This window comes from Oncorhynchus tshawytscha, linkage group LG27, assembly GCF_018296145.1.
Source record: "Oncorhynchus tshawytscha isolate Ot180627B linkage group LG27, Otsh_v2.0, whole genome shotgun sequence".
NCBI classification, from domain to species: Eukaryota; Metazoa; Chordata; class Actinopteri; order Salmoniformes; family Salmonidae; genus Oncorhynchus; species Oncorhynchus tshawytscha.
The window spans coordinates 18,053,287-18,077,580 of record NC_056455.1 but is presented as its reverse complement, the minus strand read 5'-3'; the positions used below and the strand labels follow the sequence as shown (position 1 = coordinate 18,077,580).

General features: G+C 41.3%; 2 protein-coding genes across 3 annotated transcripts in view; one reads left to right on the top strand and one right to left on the bottom strand.

The window, feature by feature from the left end:
- Positions 1–1,022: 1,022 nt before the first annotated feature.
- LOC112234099 (GRB2-related adaptor protein 2-like) lies at positions 1,023–17,652 on the bottom strand. Its single transcript, XM_024402089.2, has 9 exons — positions 17,392–17,652; positions 10,116–10,190; positions 8,257–8,392; positions 7,934–8,025; positions 7,683–7,802; positions 3,745–3,934; positions 3,260–3,355; positions 2,912–3,028; positions 1,023–2,741 (listed from the first exon to the last, which is right to left on the bottom strand). Exons 3-9 carry the CDS (start codon positions 8,332–8,334, stop codon positions 2,565–2,567), a joined length of 870 nt encoding a protein of 289 aa, XP_024257857.2. The 5' UTR covers positions 8,335–8,392; positions 10,116–10,190; positions 17,392–17,652; the 3' UTR covers positions 1,023–2,564.
- Positions 17,653–21,610: 3,958 nt separating this feature from the next.
- The window catches only part of LOC112234100 (ras-associating and dilute domain-containing protein-like), a 30,511-nt gene continuing 27,827 nt past the window's right edge, over positions 21,611–24,294 (top strand). For both annotated transcript variants that reach the window (XM_042307101.1, XM_042307099.1), the window contains exons 1-3: positions 21,611–22,414; positions 22,771–23,109; positions 23,374–23,609. In XM_042307101.1, coding sequence (XP_042163035.1) covers positions 22,287–22,414; positions 22,771–23,109; positions 23,374–23,609 — 703 coding nt within the window. In that variant the 5' untranslated portion in view covers positions 21,611–22,286. The remainder of the gene's footprint in view (positions 22,415–22,770; positions 23,110–23,373; positions 23,610–24,294) is intronic.

Genomic DNA, 24,294 nt, shown 5'->3' with positions numbered 1-24,294 from the left:
TCTTTCCTTCTCAATGTGTTTGAGCCAATCAGTTGTGTTGTGACAAGGTAGGGGTGGTATACAGAAGATAGCCTTATTTGGTAAAAGACCAAGTCCATATTATGGCATGAACAGCTCAAATAAGCAAAGAGAAATGGCAGTCCATCATTACTATGACATGTAAGTCAGTCAATCCGGAAAATGTCAAGAACGTTTAACGTTTCAGAGTGAAGGAAAAGCAGCCAACAAGTGCTCAGCATATGTGGGAACTCCTTCAAGACTGTTGGAAAAGCATTCCAGGTGAAGCTGGTTGAGAGAATGCCAAGAGTGTGCAAAGCTGTCATCTAGGCAAAGGGTGGCTACTTTGACAAAACTTTTTTTTGCATACTACATGATTCCATGTGATATTTCATAGTTTTTATGTCTTCACTAGTATTCTACAATGTAGAAAATAGTACAAAATAAAGAAAAACCCTTGAATGAGTAGGTGTGTCCAAATTTTTGACTGGTACTGTAGGCTAGTTTACCAAGCCACTAAATACTTCACTCTGGAAGAAGTTAAGCTACACTAATGCTTCCCCTAAGGAACATAGTTTACTTAACTAAAGTTACTTTGAAACGTAGTTTACTACATCCAAACTTGTTTGTGAAAAATTATCATATGTAAATCTGAAATGTCATAGACTACAAATTGCAAGACTAAATTCAAATCTAGGTAGTGTTTTCAGTAGATAATTCCTTTTTTTTGCAATGTAACGCTGAAGTAATTGGATTAGGCAAGTCTGATGCTGAAAAAGAATGGAAACGATTGCCTACTTCACACATATTTTTACTTTATTTGAAATAAAAGTAGTGTGTATTTCCAGTAGTTACTGCAATGTTACATTGCAATTTTTTTTATAACTACTGAAAACACTACCTAGATTGAATTTAGTTCAACTACCACTGAGCTACCCCAAAATGTAGTTAAATTACTAGTTGAATTAAATGTAGTTCACTATTACCCAACACTGCAGGTCAGGAATGTAGTTCTCAGTGTCAGATCATTAGAGTAATTTTTTGAAAATACTTTCTCAACTAAATAAAAAAATACATGTCATTTAAATTAAATACTGAAGTATTCCATGAATTCCTATGGAAGACTGCTTTTGAGGAGTGACAATATGGCCGACCGGTGGATTCAAAGCATCTCGTTGGCCAATACATAGCATCAGCAAGCCAGGGTTTATATACACATCATTGTTTTAATTTAGACAGATGACAAGCATACCCAAACTGACATTGTAAATTTGGAAGTTCACTAACAAGACATAATTTGCTATGGCGACCTTACAATAAAAAGCAAGCACTACAAACAATACAAAAAGGTAGCAATACAAAAAGTGTAGTTCCATACAGTAAATGTGTGGCAGCATAGCTCCCAGTTTTCAACCTCCAATGGATATGACACTGTAGTTGGGTTGTGGAAGTTCCCTTATAAACAGGGGCGGACTTAGTGATTTGGGTGCACAACATTTTGTTATCGGTTTTAGAGTAAAGACATCATTTAACTGTCAAAAGAAATGACCTTTTAATGTGTCATTTTTGTTTAACCTGTAACCTTTATTTAACTAGGCAAGTCAGTTAAGAACAAATTCTTATTTACAATGATGGCCTACCAAAAGGCAAAAGGCCTCCTGTGTGATTAAAATGAACACAACAGGCCATGATGTTTTCATTTGATTGTTAAACGATCACTTCTTAAAGTAGCATCCAAACAATATTCCTTCAGTTTGCAAGTGACAAACTATCTCACTGGAGATGATTTGATTATCCTAGTGAGCCAAACAACGCCCTTGTCTTTCTATATGGTTCCAATGTATCTGATTCTGTCTGGCCAAAAAGCGAATGACATGCCATGCTCTGTTTGGCCAGATTACATCAGATACATTGTCTACACATACATGTCTTCTGCCTCGATAACAATGCCAGTATTACAAGCAGCACTTGTCTTTTGACTAAAGAAATGCATTAACTTACAACATTTTTCTGTTAAATCTTCTTTCTTTCTTTTTATTTTCACTGGTTGCATTAATTGCACATTTCTCTATCCCGCTGTGAAAGCACCTCATTGATACAGCTTAATTACAATGAAAGTCAAATTTGCAATCATATCGCGTGAAACAATGCACAGGAACTCTGTCAAGGTGGAATAGTCCATTATTATGAACCAGTTGTGGGTTGTCTCATGCAGAGACATTATTGGGGAAAAAAAGAAGATTGCTAGTATTTTATTATTATGCCCAGCTCAGAAGGCATCTTGATGATGTGAGGCCTGAGGCAATTGCCTCTTCTGCCTAATGGTAAGTCCGCCTCTGCTTATAAATCAATGTCATTTAGGTATGTCAATTGTATCATGCTGAGCACCAGCTTTAAAATAAAAATAAATGTGTGAGCATATGTTATCAGAAATCAAATGTGAACCAATTTCTTTTTAGTCCTACAGTTTGGGCTGCTGAAGTTTCTGTGTGTTGCCCGACTCTTATCATCACAGTCCATATGATTGGAGATGCCCAAAGAGCGACTTCTCTCTCTCTAAGCTTTCCTCATAATGGTGTGGTATAGTTGGCAGGGAACAGACCACTTTTACCCCGCAATCTTCCTTTCCACCACGATGGATCAGAGTGATCCAAAATGTCAATGACATCACCTGCACGGAAGCCAAGCTCGTCCCCTTCCTCCGCTGTGAAGTCGTACACTGCTTTCACCTGTATGACTGCCCTCTGGTACACACACACACACACACACACACACACACACACACACACACACACACACACACACACACACACACACACCCCTGTGTTAGATAATAGTTGGCCATAGGAACCAGTAATTTCAGAGGACATCAAGGATGTGCCCCCATTTACTGACTACAGTAGGCTTACTGTACCTGTGAATGAGGTATGGTTTCAGATGTCCTTTGGGGGGCTGGGAGAGAGGTTAGGGGGGTGTTTCTACCAGGGGTGCCTATGGTGTGAGCCCTCTCCTCCATCCCAGGTCTCTTACTCTGGGGGAAGAGAGGAGAGAGGTTGAACTCTGGTCAGACTCTAACCTTTAAACCAACCTACAGTATGTCTCAGAATCACAGTAAAACATTACAAACCCAATGAAATCAAATAAAAGCAATGACATGGTTTTACATGACCATGGTACATAGCAGCTTCTGAAAAACTGACATGATTCAAAAGACTGCATTGTAGGTAGTGTAGGTTTGTACTTTGGGGTGAGTGGTGTTTACCTGCTGACTGTGAGGAAGGTCTGAGGCCCTGCGGTGTGACGTGGCTGCAGTAGGGGCCCCATAGCTTCTCTCCTCAGGTAGACTCCCCCTCTTCAACTGACAACAGAAGGATGTGGACAGGAAAGGGTTAATAAAGGCCCAGTGCAGTCAAAATGTAGTTTTTATATCCAATTTACAACAGCTGATGAAACCAACAAAAACATTTGATCAGTGTTATTTCCTGATAGTTGCTGGTTGAAAGTACAATCTACACAGGACCTTCTGTTTAGAGGTTTGGTTTTCCATGGTGACATCACCATGCAGTACATTGGTTAATAGACCAATACCATTGGTTAATTGACAATTCTGGTGCAATAGCTCACTGATTTCAGTTCCTGTATGTGTGCTTGAGAGTACAGAAGATACAGAAGAGTGGGAAGTCAAGAAAGGGAAGGAAGGCTTCACTAAAGAGTTGATTGAACTGAGATAATATACGGCTGAAATACCGGTTGGGGTACGGATGGGCTCTGGTCATCCCGGCTACCGTCTCTAAGGTAGATGCCCCGTTGCTTGGAGATGGAGGTGTTCTTGTAGAAGTCCACCAGCTTGTTGAGGGAAGTGAACTTCTCTGACCACAGGAAGTAGTGGCCTTTGCTGTCCTTCATCACTTTGAAATGCTGCACGTCAAACTCATGTCTGAGGGGAAAGGTTTTATATATCAGTGAGGCATGTCACAACACAACATCTGGCCTCTTAGTCACATACAGTACAATGCAGGTTTAGGGTCAATTCCAATTCAATTCCAGTCAATTCAGGAGGTACACTGACATTCCAATTCCAATTATTTTCAATGCTTTTCAATGAGGAAGATTTGGAATTTGAATTTGGTTTAGTGTCTGAATTCATTGGAATTGAAATGGAATTGACCCCAACCCTGGTTGACACTGCCTGGGACTATTTGTATATGACATTTGTGTTGATTTGTGATAAGCATGCCGCTGTGAAGACATTTAGAATAAGTGGAAGGGACAATCATTGGTTTTCAGATAACTTGGCAGAATGAATTAGAAAGAGAAATTGCTCTTGGGCTCAAGCTAGACATACAAATGCTCCTGTTGACTGGGCCTCCTTCAGAGCGCTAAGAAACAAGTACACAGGGTTGATCAGGAAGTCCAAATCAGATTACTATTTAGATGCAGTCACAGAGAACCTAAACAACCCTACCAAGTTCTGGAAGCTAATCAAATCAGTGTCAGGTTCTAATGTATCCTCTGGCCTTCCTGACCATTTAATGATGGATTCTAATGAAGTGAAGGATAAAGCCCATATTGTAGGGTTTTTTAACAAGCACTTCATATCTGCTGGTTCGGTTTTTGATAATGGTGGGCCCCAGGTCTCTAATGTAAGCTCTGTTACAGTCAACTATGATATAGGCCCTCATGACGTGATCTTCCTGTCTGGGTTGGCGCCCCCCCTTGGGTTGTGCCGTGGCGGAGATCTTTGTGGGCTATACTCAGCCTTGTCTCGGGATGGTAAGTTGGTGGTTGAAGATATCCCTCTAGTGGTGTGGGGGCTGTGCTTTGGCAAAGTGGGTGGGGTTATATCCTGCCTGTTTGGGGTATCATTGGATGGGGCCACAGTGTCTCCTGACCCCTCCTGTCTCAGCCTCCAGTATTTATGCTGCAGTAGTTTATGTGTTGGGGGGGCTAGGGTCAGTCTGTTATATCTGGAGGACTTCTGTCTTAACCGGTGTCCTGTGTGAATTTAAGTATGCTCTCTCCAATTCTCTCTTTCTTTCTCTCTCTCTGAGGACCTGAGCCCTAGGACCATGCCTCAGGACTACCTGGCATGATGACTCCTTGCTGTCCCCAGTCCACCTGGCCATGCTGCTGCTCCAGTTTCAACTGTTCTGCCTGTGATTATTATTATTTGACCATGCTGGTCATTTATGAACATTTGAACATCTTGGCCATGTTCTGTTATAATCTCCACCCGGCACAGCCAGAAGAGGACTGGCCACCCCTCATAGCCTGGTTCCTCTCTAGGTTTCTTCCTAGGTTTTGGCCTTTCCAAGGAGTTTTTCCTAGCCACCGTGCTTCTACACCTGCACTGCTTGCTGTTTGGGGTTTTAGGCTGGGTTTCTGTACAGCACTTTGAGATATCAGCTATATAAATACATTTGATTTGATGTGAACCATTTGATCTTTGAGCCTGTTTCTTATACTGAGGTCTATAACGCACTAAAGGCTATAGACACTAAAAAGTCTCCAGGTCCAGACAACTTGGACCCCTACCTCTTAAAGATAGCAGCTGGTATTATTACTGAACCTGTGACTCACATTTTCTACTCGAGTCTCTTGACCAATTCCATACCTGGCATTTGGAAATCAGCTTATGTCCTCCCGCTGCTAAAGGGTGGAGATCCCTCAGATGCTAAAAACTATGGTCCTATCTCTAAACTCACTAACCTGGCCAACGTCTATGAATCCCTAGTGAACTCACAATTAAAAAACTTCTTAATTGAAAAAAACATACTGAGCGGGGTTCAGTCTGGCTTTAGATCGGGGCACAGCAACACAACTGCAGCTATGGCAGTGGTAAATTACATCATTAATGGACTTGATATAAAGCAACATTGTGCTGCTCTGTTTGTGGATTTAGCAAAGGCCTTTGATTCAGTTGACCATGAATTGTTGCTAGCTAGATTCAGAAACATTGGTCTTAGTGAATGGGCAGTAAATTGGTTTAGGAACTATCTTTCTGACAGAACACAATATGTATATACTGACAATCACAAATCTAGTTTTCTTGAGATTAATAGAGGTGTGCCCCAAGGTTCCATTTTAGCTCCTGTGCTGTTCTCAAATTTTTATTAATGATTTTGGAAATGGCATGCAACCAGCAAAGTTACATCTATATGCAGATAATACAGTCATATATTCATGTGCTCCTTCTCTGGTTCAGGCTGTTGAAGAGCTCCAGACTGCTTTTCAGTCACTGCAGGCCTCCTGTTATGGTCTCAAACTGGTCTTGAATGTACAAAAAACTAAATTCATCACCTTTACCAGAGCTAGAACTCTGCCAGAGAACGTCAGCATTGTCACATCTGGTGGCTTATCCATTGAAAAAGTGTCATCCTACAAACACCTAGGTATTCAGTTGGATGACAAGTTATCCTTTAAAGTTCATGTGGATAATCTTGTGACAAAGCTTAAATTGAAATTGGGTTTTTATTTTCGTAATAAGGCTTGCTTCCCACTTATGGCTAGAAAGAAGCTTGTTCAGGCCACTTTTCTCTCTGTCATTGATTATGGTGACATGTTGTATATGCATGTAACCTCCTCCATCTTACAGAGACTGGACTCTGTTTATCATGTAACCTCCTCCATCTTACAGAGACTGGACTCTGTTTATCATGTAACCTCCTCCATCTTACAGAGACTGGACTCTGTTTATCATGTAACCTCCTCCATCTTACAGAGACTGGACTCTGTTTATCATGCAACCTCCTCCATCTTACAGAGACTGTTTATCATGCAACCTCCTCCATCTTACAGACTGGACTCTGTTTATCATTCATCCTTGCACTTTATTACAAACGCCAAGTCACTCATCCACCATTGGTAGGTTGGACCTCACTTTATATGCGCAGAAAGATACAAATGTATGTGTTCATCTACAAAGCCCTTTTGGGTAAACTCCCTCTTTACCTCTGTAGTCTGGTCTCCTTCACCACCAGCAGTTACCATACCCGGTCTGCTAGGTGGTTGCTACTTAAAGTCCCCAGGACATTCACAGTATTAGGCAAGACTGCCTTCTCTTTTTGTGTACTAGACGCATGGAATAGTCTACAATCCATGTTTCATCTAGATATGTTAGTGCCACTGAATGAATGTAAAATATTGATGGGAGACTTTTTTTAGGCTGGATCATGTTGTTTTATGTTTTAATTCTGTAATGTATTGAATGTTGCTGCCTTCTTGGCCAGGTCTCCCTTGAAAAAGAGACTGTGTCTCAATGGGCTTATCCTGGTTAAATAAAGGTTAAATAAAAATAAATAAACAATGATAGGATGTGATGTGATGAGTTATGATTCAAACAATTTAGTTGTGTCCTGTCCTATTCCATAAATCCAAAGTCAACTGTTTCTCTGGTGCAGTACTTTCATTGTCCCCTGCTGGCTTATGTTAGATATTGCAAGGAAAAGCTGTACCAGTAATATCAAGTATAGCCTACAGAAACTGAACTCTTCCCCTGGCTCATAGACATTTCATGAGAAATGGAGGGAGATTTTGAACATGTTCACAGATGAGTTTTGCAGGTTAACATGTTACCACATTTTACAGAGTTCATGCGGTGCAAACTCTATCCCCCCCTAGGTACTGTTTTGTAATCAGTGAGCTAGCTCCCTTTAATATCCTGGCCTGAGCCTACACCCACCCACCTGACAGAGATGGAGAATTCTCCAGGGGAGCTCTGACTGCCACGGATCAGGAATCCCCCCACCTCCCTAGACATCAGGAGCTCCTCAGCAGAGCTGCGGCTTGCCGTCTCCTTGAACCAGCTGGACAGAGAGAGATACAGTATACAGATGTGGATATACTTTTCTTACTGTAAGCATACAAACTCATGTTGTATGTGTGTGTTCAAATACATTTTATGGATGAGAATGACTAAACCTTAACTTTATTTCACCTTGGGGTTTGTCTCTCAATGTAGTTTTGGGGCACAAAGCCTTCCTGTCCATGCAGCTCTGCCTTAAACCACTCATCTTGACTACCTAGAATCTGATTAGGGAACAGAGATATACAAAAACAACAGAGCTCACTGTTTAGGTTTAATATTACAGCAGAATACAACAGTAGAAGTTTGTGTGTAGAATTTAGGAATTAGATTAGTGGAATGTGTCTTTAAAGCCAAGTCCCACACTCAGTTGTATTACTGCCATTCTTTAGTCTTACTATGGCACGCTATTCTGAATTGTAATGTGTCTCCTCCCATTCTCAGGTCATACTCACTTTCAGGATGTCTCCCTTTCGGAAGCTCAGCTCATCCTCAGCCGTAGCATTAAACTCGTACTTTCCTCTGGCTTCCATGGCGAGCGGTGGAAGGGTCAAAGAGTTGGAATAGGGATGCAAAAGGACTGCAGTCGGTCTATGGAATGAGATGAGTCAGGGAGAGTTGTGGGTTGGTAGTTTCAAAGTAAGCAAACTATACAGTGCAGTCAAACATGTTATTTCCTGTGTTTTAGATATATTTCGACACTGACGTTGGAATAATACTGTGAAATTGTGAAAATGATGATAATGCCATTTTAGTGTAAGAGCTGTTTAAAAAGACTGCCCGAAATATCATCCTGTTTTGGTGGGATGGAGTTTTGGCAGTAAATGAGTTAATAGACCAATATGAAAGAGAGTTCCAAACTCTGTGCGGGAATGCTTTCTTCATTCCGGCCGCACCCGAAGCTTTTGATACCGCACCCGCCCCCTCTCCCTGGCTCTCTGTCCGACTCCCACCCGCTACTGCAAGAACGTGTCCCGAACCCAACCGCAGTTCCGCAATGTTACTTCAGGAGTATGTGACGCATCTCACTTGCCAGCCATGGTCCTAGCAATTGTGTGCCCTATATAGGCAATATCAAAATGAGCAAAAAATAACCTAAGAAATAAGTTAAATTACCAGAGATTCTCACGTGGCCCATTATATTAGGCTATCGGTGTTACTGGGCTATATCAGCCAATAGGCTAGACATAGTTTGAAGAGAGCAGACACATTCACTTTCTCTTGAGAAACATTTTATAGCGTACCTTTTAGGAGTGGGACCATTTTCGGACAGAGATAAAAAATAAAAGTTGATCAATATGTATTTCTAGGCAATGTAAACTACAGCCTAATCATATTTAGGAAGTTCATTTCATTGGAAAGATAATTAGTAAGCTATAGACTAGTTGAGACTACACACACACCTGATCAGAGCCACAGGAAGTATGGGTGCTGAGAGTGCTGCAGCACCCCCTAAAAAAATAATAAAATGTAACAATGTTTTACTAGTCCTGTATGAAAGACCGATTTAGCTGTCTGTAGCATTTTCAAAGAAATATTCTCATCCCCAAAATTGTCTGTCTGATCGCCAGCTTCCATCTGCAGCATGCACAATTATAATCGCGCCTCAATGATCTCTGTCAGACCCACAGCCCTCTACCTCTTTGCCAATAACAGCTAGAGTTTTCAGTTCTCCTCCTCAGTCAGTCGACTCACAGAGAGTCCTAGCTTACTTTTAGCTAAGAAGCTTTTCTTATTTATTTTTTTACCATTTTAATTGAAAAAAATCCCAGTAAGGTACTTCATTGATAATCAGAAATGATTTGATATTGAGATGAAAATGGCTGCATTAGACCTACAAATAACTGCATTGTTTAAACAGCTTACTGTATACTTGTATTTTAGGTCGACATTGCCAGTAATTTAACTCTGGTGGGGTAATTCTGCTGAGGTGGTGCAGTGGTAGTTTGCAAAATACAATTGTTACTAGACTAGACTATGCTGTACATTCTGTAATCTGTGAATATTGCACCTGAGGCTGTAACAGCCATTGCATGGGGGAAATATATTCAGTTGGATAAAACGCAAAAAAAAAAAATTGTAATGGAGGAGATGACATAAGAGGAGTTGTGCAATAAGAACACAGATTTAGTTTCAAAACCCTTTGGTTCGGTTGTATCCTTCTGAACACAAGCCTAAGTATAACTTTATCCATTCCTAGCTATGAAGTTTAGATATGGAAAATGAGAAATAAAGAAATGGGGATTCTGGAGAAAAAAAATTAAAATGGAAGCAAAACAGAGAAAAGTTGTCTGAGCCAGACACTTCCCCTTACCTTCTGTCACGAAGCTGAGGAGAGAACAATTCTTGTTTCGGTAGTTCGTAGCATTCACCATGTGTTAATGTTTACCTGCGGGATACATAAACAGACATGAGCATGGAGGAACAGGCAGAAGAGCGAGTCAGAGGAGGACAAACAATATCAGGAGCTGTCCATTTCCCCTTTCAATTAAGTAAAAAAAAAAAACGCTGTAATTTTTAGAGATTGAAATCTCATGATGGTAATTATCTTTGATGTTCAATTTGCTGCTCTCCCACGTGTGTGTGTGTGTGTGTGTGGTTGAAGGGGGGTCTGCAGTGCATGCTCCAAAATCACATACATTATCCATCCCCAGAACCATAGATACACATGATTACATACAATTTCAGAAATCTATCCCAGCCCTACCTCTCTACCTATTCAGCCATCAGACACCGGAGGGAGCCAATACCAGCGCTGTAGTATCAGCTTCTATTGCTCACCACGGCTCCAATCCTGTACCCTGATTAAAACTCCTACTCTGCAGTAAAAGACCCCTTCTGTTCCCCCTCTCTGTCTTATTCAGAGCGGATATGAGTGAGGGTAGACAGATGATAATGAGAATCATTCACAGAGCTCTACTAAGCCGGGTGGAAGGCCGCATAAACAAGATGAGGACAACTGAAGATTAAATTCAATTACATTAAGAAAATCGTTTCAAACTATGTGTGTTTGTCAGACCCAGATGTATCTCTTTCTCTCCCTTTTTCTTTACCAGACAGGAACTATTCATTAAACCAGAGGAGGAAACTCTCCTCTCTCTAAAGTCAACACAACATATTCACTTATTGACAGTAATAGCTCACATATCAGTTTAATAGAATTGTTTTATTTAAATGTAACCTTTATTTAACTAGGCAAGTCAGTTAAGAACAAATTATTATTTACAATGATGGCCTACTCCAGCCAAATGCGGACGACACTGGGCCAATTGCGCGCCGCCCCATGGGACTCCCAATCACTGACAGATGTGATACAGCCTGGATTCGAACCAGGTACTATAGTGACACCTCTTGCACTGAGATGCAGTGCCTCAGACTGCTGTACCACTCAGTAGCCCACATATGATAACAAGAGTCTTTTTTCTTGGAGGTGTGGATGAGCAAGGAGAAGGTTAAGGGATATCACCACACATTCCATTGACATAAATTCAACAAATTGTTTAATCTAAATGATTCCCACTTCAGTTGAACCATGTGTGTACACAGAAGTGCACTCAATCTGTGTTATCTAACTCCTCCGCTCCATAAAACCATGTACTGTAAACACAGTAAAACATGCATGCAGCCAAACAGGCACAGTTTTAAATCACTTGCCTCACCGAATGGCTCTAATGTTTTACTAATGAATGGAACTAATGAAGTGAACCTCCTGATTCCATTGCAGATTAGCCCTCATAAACATTATCAATATAACTCTTACTTTTGATTTTAGATAAAAATATATCCCAGCAGCTTGCTGAAAAAGCATGTACATAAACTGCATACATCCAACAAATCTCAAAATACTGTCAACTGCACTGACGAGAGAGATATAGTAAGGTAAGACACTACACTGACGAGAGAGATATAGTAAGGTAAGACACTACACCGACGAGAGAGATATAGTAAGGTAAGACACTACACCGACGAGAGAGATATAGTAAGGTAAGACACTGCACTGACGAGAGATATAGTAAGTAAGACATATAGTAAGGTAAGACACTGCACACGAGAGAGATATAGTAAGGTAAGACACTACACTAGATATAGTAAGGTAAGACACTGCACTGACGAGAGAGATATAGTAAGGTAAGACACTGCACGAGAGATATAGTAAGGTAAGACACTACACTGACGAGAGAGATATAGTAAGGTAAGACACTACACCGACGAGAGAGATATAGTAAGGTAAGACACTACACCGACGAGAGAGATATAGTAAGGTAAGACACTGCACTGACGAGAGAGATATAGTAAGGTAAGACACTGCACTGACGAGAGAGATATAGTAAGGTAAGACACTACGCTGACCACCACTAAACCCCTTACCCCAATGAGCATAAACTACTGATAAAATCTTTGTAAAAAACACTGGCCAATAAAACCCACAAACTACTTAATCATTCTGCTGTCAGGACAATTCTGCTATTAGACAGCTGTGAACACACACACACACACACACACACACACACACACACACACACACACTCGTTGTTGTCACTCTAAAGCCCTCAAACTCAACTCTGGCCAGTTCCACTGCGTTTGTTCATTGTTCCACTCTAATTATGGACTGATTTAGACCTGGGACACCAGGTGTGTGCAATTAATTATCAGGTAGAACAGAAAACCAGCAGGCTACGGACCTCACAGGGTAAGAGTTGAGTGCTCTAGAGCAGGTATTTGTACGCACAATGCCGTCGGGGGTACGCCAAATAAAAATGTGATTCACACTTTTTTTTAAATAATAATATTTGTTTTTCTTCACATTTTCAAACAGTTTGGGTGAGGTTTTTTAAATTGCCTGAGTAGCCTCGTTTCACTGCCAAAAATCAAATGAAACCATCTAGTGTTCAGCGAAATAACAACACAATGTCAAATACGGGTAGCCTAGTCAAATAATTAACATCCAATCACATTAACTGTTACTCTCTCGCAGGAATTCCACTAATGGTCCATATGTCGCTGCTGCTCATGTTGCTATCTGTACTGATGGCTCAAAAGCCATGACAGGGAGACATAGAGGAGTGGTAACGCGCATGCAAGCAGTTGCTCCCGATGCCACTTGGGTACACTGCAGCATCCACCAAGAGGCTCTTGCTACCAAGGGAATGCCTGACAGCTTGAAAGACATTTTGGACACTACAGTGAAAATGGTTAACTTTGTTAAAGCAAGGCCCCTGAACTCTTGTGTATTTTCTGCACTATGCAATGATATGGGCAGTGACCATGTAACGCTTTTTACAATATACAGGTTATCAAGGGGCAAAGTATTGACACGTTTTTTAAATTGAGAGACGAGCTTAAAGTTTTCTTTACTGACCATAATTTTCACTTGTCTGACAGCTTGCATGATGATGAGTTTCTCACACGACTGGCCTATCTAGGTGATGTTTTTTCTCACCTGAATGATCTGAATCTAGGATTACAGGAACACTCTGCAACTATATTCAATGCACGGGACAAAATTGAGGCTATGATTAAGAAGTTGGAGCTCTTCTCTGTCTGCATTAACAAGGACAACACAGGTCTTTCCATCTTTGTATGATTTTTTTGTGTGCAAATGAACTCAAGTTTACGGACAATGTCAAATGTGATATAGCGAAGCACCTGAGTGAATTGGGTGCGCAATTATGCAGGTACTGGATGAGACAAACAACTGGATTCTTTATCCCTTTTATGCCCTGCCTCCAGTCCACTTACCGATTCTATTCAAGAGAGCCTCATCGAAATTGCAACAAGCGGTTCTGTGAAAATGTTATTTCATCAGAAGCCACTGACAGATTTCTGGATTTCTGGATTCAGTGTGTCAAATCAGAGGGCATGCTGTTCGGTCCTCTGGCAGTCTCTATGGGGGTGCCACAGGGTTCAATTCTCGGGCCGACTCTTTTCTCTGTATATATCAATGATGTTGCTCTTGCTGCGGGCGATTCCCTGATCCACCTCTACGCAGACGACACCATTCTATACTTCCGGCCCGTCCTTGGACACTGTGCTATCTAACCTCCAAACGAGCTTCAATGCCATACAACTCTCCTTCCGTGGCCTCCAGCTGCTCTTAAACGCCAGTAAAACCAAATGCATGCTTTTCAACCTTTCGCTGCCTGCACCCGCACGCCTGACTAGCATCACCACCCTGGATGGTTCCGACCTTGAATATGTGGACATCTATAAGTACCTAGGTGTCTGGCTAGACTGTAAACTCTCCTTCCAGACTCATATCAAACATCTCCAATCGAAAATCAAATCTGGAGTTGGCTTTCTATTCCGCAACAAAGCCTCCTTCACTCACGCCGCCAAACTTACCCTAGTAAAACTGACTATCCTACCGATCCTCGACTTCGGCGATGTCATCTACAAAATAGCTTCCAACACTCTACTCAGCAAACTGGATGCAGTTTATCACAGTGCCATCCGTTTTGTCACTAAAGCACCTTATACCACTCACCACTGCGACCTGTATGCTCTAGTCGGCTGGCTCTCGCTACATATTCGTCGCCAGACCCACTGGCTCCAGGTTATCGACAAGTCCATGCTAGGTAAAGCTCCGCCTTATCTCAGTTCACTGGTCACGATGGCAACACCCACCCGTAGCACGCGCTCCAGCAGGTGTATCTCACTGATCATCCCTAAAGCCAACACCTAATTTGGCCACCTTTCGTTCCAGTTCTCTGCTGCCTGTGACTGGAACGATTTGCAAAAATCACTGAAGTTGGAGACTTATCTCCCTCACCAACATCTGCTATCTGAGCAGCTAACCGATCGCTGCAGCTGTACATAGTCTATCGGTAAATAGCCCACCCATTTTTACCTACCTCATCCCCATACTGTTATTTATTCATTTACTTTTCTGCTCTTTTGCACACCAATATCTCTACCTGTACATGACCATCTGATCATTTATCACTCCAGTGTTAATCTGCAAAATTGTAATTATTCGCCTACCTCCTCATGCCTTTTGCACACATTGTATATAGACTCCCCCTTTGTTTTCTACTGTGTTATTGACTTGTTAATCGTTGACTCCATGTGTAACTCTGTGTTGTCTGTTCACACTGCTATGCTTTATCTTGGCCAGGTCGCAGTTGCAAATGAGAACTTGTTCTCAACTAGCCTACCTGGTTAAATAAAGGTGAAAAAAATATATAATGTAAAATAAAAATAATTAAAAAATTAAAAAGTAAAAATTGGGCTGCACTCAGAGTATTCTGCCTTGGCAAATCACACTGTTAAGAGACTGATGCCTTTTGCAACCATGTACCTATGTGAGAGTGGATTCTCAGCCCTCAATAGCATGAACAGGCACAGACTGTGTGTGGAAAATTATTTAAGACTGAGACTCTCTCCAATACAACCCACCATTACAGTTATGTGCATCCTTTCAAGCACACCCTTCTCATTAACCTGTGGTGAGTTATTCCCAATTTTCAATTAACAAATAAGGTTTTATATGTAAGATGGTTAAATAAAGAGCAAAATTATTGATTATTATTATATTATTATTTGTGCCCTGGTCCTATAAGAGCTCTTTGTTACTTCCCACAAGCCGGGTTGAGACAAAACTCACACTCATTCTTATGTTGAATAAATGTATCGTATAGTGTGTGTGTGGCAGGCTTACAATTATGGCAAAAAACAACATTGTAGAGTGCACTGACCCTGGTGCTAGAGGTTGAATGTTTGAAGGTGTACGGGACTATAAAACGTTTGGGAACCACTGCTCTAGAGGATGGAAGTCTCAAACATGTAAAACAGTAACAAAACAATAGCCGAGTCCCCTGGGAAGAGACAGTGCAGAGCAGAGGGGATCTACTCCAGTGAGGTGGGCCAGGGGCATGTTGGCAATGTGCCAACGTCCCTAGAGCTCCCCTGGTACGGAGACCTGGGTGAAGGGGATATTTGCAGTGGTTTCAACTCTTACTGCCCACATTCATTTTAGCTGGATTTTTTCAGCTCCCAACTGTTTTTTCTTAGCACTTTTGTGCCTCTTCAACAGCCCAGTCGGTTGTTATATAGTCTTGTAGGGCCAAACATTCCACCATTATTCAAAGAAACAGGATTATGATGTCTTAAACAGATATCTTTATTAAATATTTGGACATTGTCGAAGTGGTAAGATCTATTACGGAGTAGCGTGCATCATTTACTTTGTTGGAAATGTTAGAAATGGTAAGTTTTATAATTAAGGATTTACATTATGCAAAGCCTAACTATGTGAAGGCACAAAACATTTCTCTACACTTCACAAATCAGAGATTAGTGAGGAATGTGCAGAATGTGTTTTTGAGAGTAACTATGACATCCAACTACCCAGCACTGAGGAGAACAGCACTAGACAATACTGTATATACATTTATAGATATCCATCCATTCTCAATTATGGGAAATCCAAATTCAACAAGTTCTATATATTTTAGTAAACAACAATTTACCACCATGTAAAGCATTGAAAGAGTCAGTGATACTGTACTGTTTGTAATCTATTTGACACACCATAGTAGCTCACACTATGCCAATTAGACTGACATGGAGGACCTTGTTTTAGCAAAAAAAACAACCCTGAAAAAAACATTAACTTATAAAGCTTGCTCAATAGTGCACCTGTCCTCTCAGTGGCTTTCTATTTTAACTGAGTTTCATATCAAAAGAAAACACATTATGAACATACTTCCTCATCACATAAATACAACTATTGTTGAACTTATCTCCTACTACCCATAAATGACCACATCCCAGAGGAGAAGCTATTTGACCTTGTAGAGCACTGAGCACACAAACCAATGAGGAAAAACCGTTCCAACAAAAAGCTATTTCAAAATACCTTCCACATCACCATGGCATGGGCAGGGGGACTATATGTAAAGGTCGTTTTCAAATCATTTAGCAATAAGGAAAATGTTTCAACTGTTAGGTCAAACATAATATCTTTGTTGTTCTACATTTATAATAGCATTGCATAATATGGTGACAAGTTGTCTCATAGCCTACTTATGTGCTCCAGAACTATATTGCATATCCTTTTCACCAATGTCTGTGGACAACTGTTGGTTACTGGGGACAGTTATTGCTTGTATCAAACAGGTAGTTAAAGTGCTCTATGTGGCACTTCTTTCAATTGTCAGGTTAGTTGCCATAGATTCAGAATCTAAAAGATTTCCAACAAATTATAGGGATACCACTCTTGAGAGAGAGACAGTTCTCTAACCACTAAAGAGCAATGATTCACAATTCAGATGAGAGGAAGCTGACTAATTATTATAATTAATTACATTACAGAAAAAGTGGAGTGGGTATGACTGTAACAGCTGTTCATACGATTAGAGGGAGAGACTTTGATGACTATAAACCAGTCGCTGGAGTTGAATGGATTGCTCTGCATGCAGTGTCTTCAAGCCAGCATGACACTATAAAAAGTTTGGTCATTTTGGTGACATGATTTGGCTGGCCATATAACAGTGGGTATATTACATTTACATTGATGGTTGCATCACGTATGTAAGAATAATCAAGCATTCTTCAAATGGCTCAACTGTATATTGCAATATGATATTTACCTTTATCTCATGTAAAGAGCCACGCGTTGACAGTCACAAGAGGTCGGGAAATTTACGCAGCCAGCCAGGGCTTTGCCAACTAGATCATAATTTCAGTCAAAATTTCGCAATTTCGCATCAAAAGGAAAACGTCATATTCGTAAAAACAAATCCGTTAAATACTGTTTACTTCCGCGTTCTTTCATTGAAGTATAACAACGCGGAGACTTTCGAGTTCCCTCCCCAACACGCACAATAGCTGAATGTCCCAACGCGGAGATGAACCAGTTACTTGCACTTGGTTAGAGACCGCCTCTTTTCAAAAGGAACTTTTGGACTTTGCTTCAAAAATGCTGATGAATAAAACGGATCATATTCATAATGTGACAATAAATAATAAAAGCTTATGCACTTGGTTAGAGACCGCCCCTTTTCAAAAGGAACTTTTGGACTTCACCACAAACATTCTGAGGCACTGCATCTCAGTGCAAGAGGCGTCCATACAGTCCCTGGTTCGAATCCAGGCCGTATCACATCCGGCCGTGATTGGGAAGTCCCATAGCGCGGCGGACAATTGGCCCAGCGTCATCAGTGTTTGGCCATGGTAGGCCGTCATTGTAAATAAGAATGTGTTCTTAACTGACTTGCCTAGTTAAATAAAGGTTAAATAAAATTTAAATAAATTTAAATGAATAATGTGACAATATGTAATAAAGGCTTATTGCATGAGGTGAAACATTATGATAAACACACACAAACACACACACAGTATAGACTTTATTCCTGTGATCTTCCATGTGTCTTTCGGATAGGAAAATTAATACTCCTTGGCATCATCTTGAACATGTCCAAATGTTTCACATTCTTTCGGACGGCATGCATGAAGATCTCATTGGAAATGGGCTTCCCACGATAAAACACTTTCTATGACAGATCGTATAGGCTAATTCTTGTCTATATCAACACATATCAAAACATATCAATGTAGGCTTTCAAACCAATATAAGTTATATAATTCAGCCTGCGTTATACAGTTAATGGAAACGGATGGCTTTGGAATTTGGTTATATAAAGTTATCTACAGTCCTCATATTTCTCTTTAGAAAAATGCATGTTTGGTGTGTTTTTTTTGGCTATACATTCATAACACATGCTGCTGACCATCATTATAGAGAGCAAGCAGGGAGTTTACTCCATGCAAAGAGGCTGAGGGATAGATGGTGTAGCTCTGCCGAAGGTGGCAGGTGGTACCTTAATTGGGGAGGATGGGCTCTTCATAATGGCTGGAACGGAATAAATGAAATGGTATAAAACACATGCTTTCTGTCCTCCACTTAGCAGCCTCTTGTGCAAGTCTTCACATGTTGCTAACTAAAGCTGCAGTCTGTGACAGGAAGTCAAACCCATAGAGATTACAGCGTGGTTTCGCTCTCTTTTTTTTCTAGTTCAATATTATTTCTTGCTGACTCTAAAGCTTGGTCCACTTGATGTTCTAGATGTAAATGACAAGTTATTTTTCACAGAGTAGAAATAACTATTCAAACTCCTCTTTTATTCTTTCACACCAGTTGTAGTGAAGTTGTAATAAAGATCACCAGATTAAGTCAGCGTAGTTGGCAATGAAATTCCACATAACATTGTTTAACTGTGACAGCAGCAGAGGAAGGAATGTGAATGGACAGCAGAGTAAACATGAAATTCAGTTGACATGGGGAAGTAATGTGTAAGCCCCCAGGGTTCAGTCTATAGCTGCACCTGCAGGCCCTCAGTTTAGCACGATTCAACCCTCAGAACCAGAGTAGCAACAGGGGAAAAGTTTTGGACTAAGTAGTATAGATGATCTTTCTCTTTCAAACATCTGGCTTGTACTGTAAGTTTATGATAAACTGCACAACCTCTTTCTATAGTGACTACGGTGTATTGCACTGGAAATGTGAAAATCTATAGTGACAGCCTTCCATGTAACTGTAGATGATTTACAATTTGCAATGTTACAGTGCTTACGACAGCACCTATTACAATGTCAACACAACATAATGAAGTGATCGAGAGAAAGAGGTGTCAGCATAATTTATTGCTAGGCAGGCAGGGTATAAAAGTCCTATTGTAATCTGACATATTTCTATTCACTTTTGCTAATGTTAAGAATATGATCAAATGTGAAACAATACTCAACAACACAAATAGTTAATAAAAATAAACAACATAATCAAGGATTTAGTGCATATCAATGTCCTTCCAATTAATGGATTTGATGAAAACATCCAGCTGAACAAAACATGTAGGCCTACAGTAGATTTATGGAGAAGGGAATACTCTCCCATTTATTTACAGAGCTTTTGGTTTATATTTAAGCAATAAGGCCCGAGGGGGTGTTGTATATGGCCAATATACCACTGCTAAGGGCTGTTCTTATGCACAACGCAATGCAGAGGGCCTGGATACAGCCCATAGCTATGGTATATTGGCCATATTACACAAACCCCCCAGGTGCCTTATTGCTATTATAAACTGGTTACCAACGTAATTAGAGCAGTAAAAATAAATGTTTTGCCATACCCGTGAAATACCACGGTTGTCTGCCAATCAGCATTCAGGGCTCGAACCACCCAGTTTATAATACATTTTTTATCACTCTGCAGTAACATCATAATTTCACTATGGTCCCTGCAGGTTCGTCCAAAGCTTCTATGATGAGCAATATATCCATTATATGGGAAATGTAATATTTTCTTCAAAAAATGTTTATGTTTGTCCTGAAAATACATTTTCTTACTTGAACAAAATCTACAGCATTCTACGTAAATGCCAAAAAGGGAACAAAAAGGGAACAAAAAAGGAAACCAAAAAATAATTTAAAATACAAACATACTTTAAATGAATGCTTAGCTTGCTGTTACTATTTCAAAGCTTTTAAGGCCACGATTCAGGCCAAACAGTGTTGAGTCTATTGCAAAATTCCTATTAAAGCTGCCTCTTTGTAAGAACCTTCTATCATCACACTCACATCCTTTCAGTGGTGTGAAGTACTTAATTAAGTAAAAATACTTTAATGTACTACTTAAGTGTTTTTTTTGTATCTTTACCTTTACTCAAGTATGACAATTGGGTACTTTTTCCATGAGTGGATACATTACATGAGTGGATATATCCTTTATGGATCATGACCCAAGAAAAGCATAATGGAATATTTTAACATTTGACTGATTCATTGCTGCATATCCGTTATAAAGAAGAGGTGGTGGTTAGGGGGAGGTGAGCTCCCTTTCCAACGAATTAGAGTCGGATTAATCATAATCAGTCAAATATTCAATAACGTTTTTCTTAGGTAGTGATCCAGAAAGGATATATCCACCTACGTACAGTATGTGAGCGTGGAAGGTTGGAAGGTTCTTACAAGGAGGAAGATTTCATTGGGATTTTGCAATAGACTCAACACTGTTTGGCCTGAATCCCCAGCCTAACTATGCCAGCAAACCAGCCAAACCTCCTCATCTACAGCTGCAGGTTCCACACTCACTCACATCCGTTTGTGACCAACCAGCGGCGTAATGTGTGTGTGTGTGTGTGTGTGTGTGTGTGTGTGTGTGTGTGTGTGTGTGTGTGTGTGTGTGTGTGTGCACGCGTGCATGTGTGATTGTGTGTGTGTGACACCAGTGTCAGACACTTTCTGGGCATGAAAATATTTTTGCCACTAGATGGGGCCCTTAGTATAGAGCAAGAATGCTGAGAAGATCATCTGAGTTGATGCGGTACATGTACGGCAGAGGAGGCTTGTGTGATGAGCTATAGGAGGACAGGCTCATTGTACTGGCTGGAATGGAATATATGGAACAGGTCAAACATGTGGTTTACATGTGTTTGATGTGTTTGACACTTTCCATATGGGTGCGCCCATCCAGAAAGATGTCTCCTCATGGATATAACCCATTTTAACATGGACATTGCAGTTGAGGGCTTCCACCATTTTAAAGTAGTCAACTGGGTAGGTATTCCTATGAGTTGGGAGGAATCAGCCAATGAAGAAGAACAAAACATTTACTAAATTAAACTGGAGATAGACTCAATTGAGCTGCCCATGCTGTCACCGACGCTATAATGGCACAGATACAAAGATGAGTCCTATATCTAGCTCTATGGGTGCTCCTTCACTCAGTACATCGCATTTTCAAATCCCTCCCATCAACCCTCCCATGCGCGAAATGAGCAATGACGTCAGGATAGTAACTCCAGCACAACTTTTCAAACATGTTGCATTCTACCAGACAACCAGTCAGTATGTGTTGGGCACTGAACTGTTGAATGCGCCTAACGGGATAAGGAGAGATGGCATGGAGCAGACAGGTCAAGATTCGCAAGGTGCTTCGAATAACAAATAGTCCAGTTAAGTATCTGAAATTGATCATTTATTAGAAGTAATTCACATTGGATGTATTTATTTATTTTTATAAGATCAAAGCTTTTTAAAACTAGCGCTCGTATGGCTGTCCCGAACGTGGATATATTGTATCTGATTCTGACCAAATAACTTCTGTTCATGGAAACAATTCAGCAACAATTGTATCGAACGGACTACAGTCGATATTGTTGAGTTGGAAATTCGGAATATAACTGTAATTTGGAAGCGAGTGTATTCTGGAAGTTGCCTGATGTCTAATGCCACTGGACGAGAGTAACTTTTCTCCACGCCGTGCTTCTTTACGAAAACCTGTCAGAGTTAGTTAACAAACTGTCTGAACTGACCAATTCTTAGTTGGCTTCATCACCATGAGAAAGTGTGGATTCCAGTGTCAAATACCACGATGGACTGAGTATATTTGTCACAAATAGTTTATTTTGAGAATAGTGCCTGCTTTACCGTGCTTTATAGGGAGCACTTTGACATATAATATAGCCTACATCTGAACAAAGTCGTGATGATTTCGGAGGAACGAAGTAGTCATGTATCCAAGCAAGCCCTCAACTTCCCAGTGGGCCTATTGATCCGCTCGCCGAAGAAGAGCCTGGCAAAGCTGGGGAGGAAGCCAAGCAATGGATCCCTGCAGTAAGTCATTATTTATATCCAGTGTGTCTACTTTCTGGGGTATTTAAAATGGGGTACCCTTATTTTGCAGAATTGGATTTCAGTTTTGTTACATGCAGCTGCCTGTGATTTTCTATATTCAAATGGCCTTACGGCCTTCTATATATATATAATTTATTTGTAGAGAGATGCCCGAAATACTGTCCTCTTATTAATTACACATTCATTTTGTGTCCTCTCTTGAACTCTCACTTTCATTTACATCTTTGCCTTGCTCTCTCTGTTTCACTCTGTCACTATCTATGTCTCTGTCTCTTATTTATGTCGCTCTCTCTCTCTCTCTCTTTCATCTATCCATCCATTTCTCCCTCTCTCAGGTCCAACACCTCGGATGGCACCACCCATTCCGCAGAGAGTACAGGCGTGAGGCAGCCGGCCAAGAACAAAATCCGCCGCCACAACAACAGACTGTCAACGGTGTTCAACCGGAGCCCCCTCCTGCGGGGCGACAGTGGACAGGGGCATGCCCCAGGTGGCAGGAGCATGGCGGGGGACCTGCAGGCTGCAGATGACCCTGCTGAGCTGTCCAGTCAGATGTCTGCCCCAGGTATCCTAAAGATCTTTGGCAGCGACATTTGCCAGGGAACCAACTACAAGAGCGTGCTGGCCACGACTCGCTCCAGTGCCAAGGAACTTGTCAAAGAGGCCCTGGAGAGGTGAGGGGTTAGGGATGCCCACTGGCATAATGTGATTTGTTAGCATTAGCTTTAGTGCTAACAGGCAAGCAGAAAGGGAACATTCCTCAAGGCTGAATGGCATGGACTGCAATACTGCTCATCCTAATATAGTGGGAACCATTGCAAATCACTTAAAGCTGGTGATATGGATATTTTACCCAAATGATCTCAAAGCCATTTTATTTCAGGGGGAATTAGATCTTATCATGGTATTCTGACTGAATCTCTTTTATTGTTGCTTAGATACTGTCTGGAGAAGGAGGATCCCAGTCGATATGTGCTGTGCGACGTGATTGGCCAGACCGGAGCAGACCACCAATGGAAGACAGAGTGCTTTCGGATCGTGGGTGACCACGAGAAGCCCCTCATGCTGCAGTCGCTATGGAAACCCAAAGAAGGCTTCTCCAGACGCTTTGAGATCCAGAAGAGAGTGAGCGTAGAGGAACAGACTGCTAAAGAGACCGACACCGTCACTGCAGGTACGTCAACCACACAGGTGCAGCTCAGTGACCCCACTAACAACAACCTAAAGCCCAGGTCATCATTCTGTCTCTGTTGGGGTGGCATTTGATGTCCTATCTCTGTCACTAAGTTTTTGGTAATAGAATCCATTGTCCAGCTTATCATGAGACAGAGCAGGGGAGATGGCAGGCAAGTGAGAGGTCAGAGAAAAACAGAAGCTGCAGTGAGGGGTAGACAAGGTCAGCTCTCTTATCTGGGATTGACGACAGGGTCCCAACAAGTCACTCTGAAGCCCCCAGGGCAGGGGACTGGCTGTGGCTGGATAAGCTTTTTCTGCTGGGGCCTGAATGTGTCCACCGCTCCACATGTTATTCTTTCCATCAGAGCTTCCTGCACACTGGACACTGTGTGGTCTTGTTGACTTTGGCGTGCGTTTGTCTCAGTGCGTTTGTCTCAGTTTTCATCAAACCCCACAACCCCACATCACCCTCCACTCTCTTTGCTCCACTCTGATTGGGGGAAGCTGGGGGAAGTTGCCCCCTCTGCAGGCCTGACCAGCCCCCCTGACACAGTGTGGCAGAACAATGTGGAAGAACGCCCACTTCCACAGCTGATAAGGCCTGGGAGCAGGAGCTGTTAGCTGGTGTGAAGCTGAGCTCTCTGGACATTCCATGGTGCTTAATGGCTCCAAATGAGCTGAAT

Coding starts and splice junctions, on each gene's coding strand:
- LOC112234099 (XM_024402089.2), bottom strand. CDS start 8,334: ATGGAAGCCAGAGGAAAGTACGAGTTTAATGCTACGGCTGAGGATGAG. Junction 8,026..8,256: donor GAAAGGGAGACATCCTGAAA/GTGAGTATGACC, acceptor TTCCCTAATCAG/ATTCTAGGTAGTCAAGATGA. Junction 3,935..7,682: donor GAATTCTCCATCTCTGTCAG/GTGGGTGGGTGT, acceptor CTTTCCCCTCAG/ACATGAGTTTGACGTGCAGC.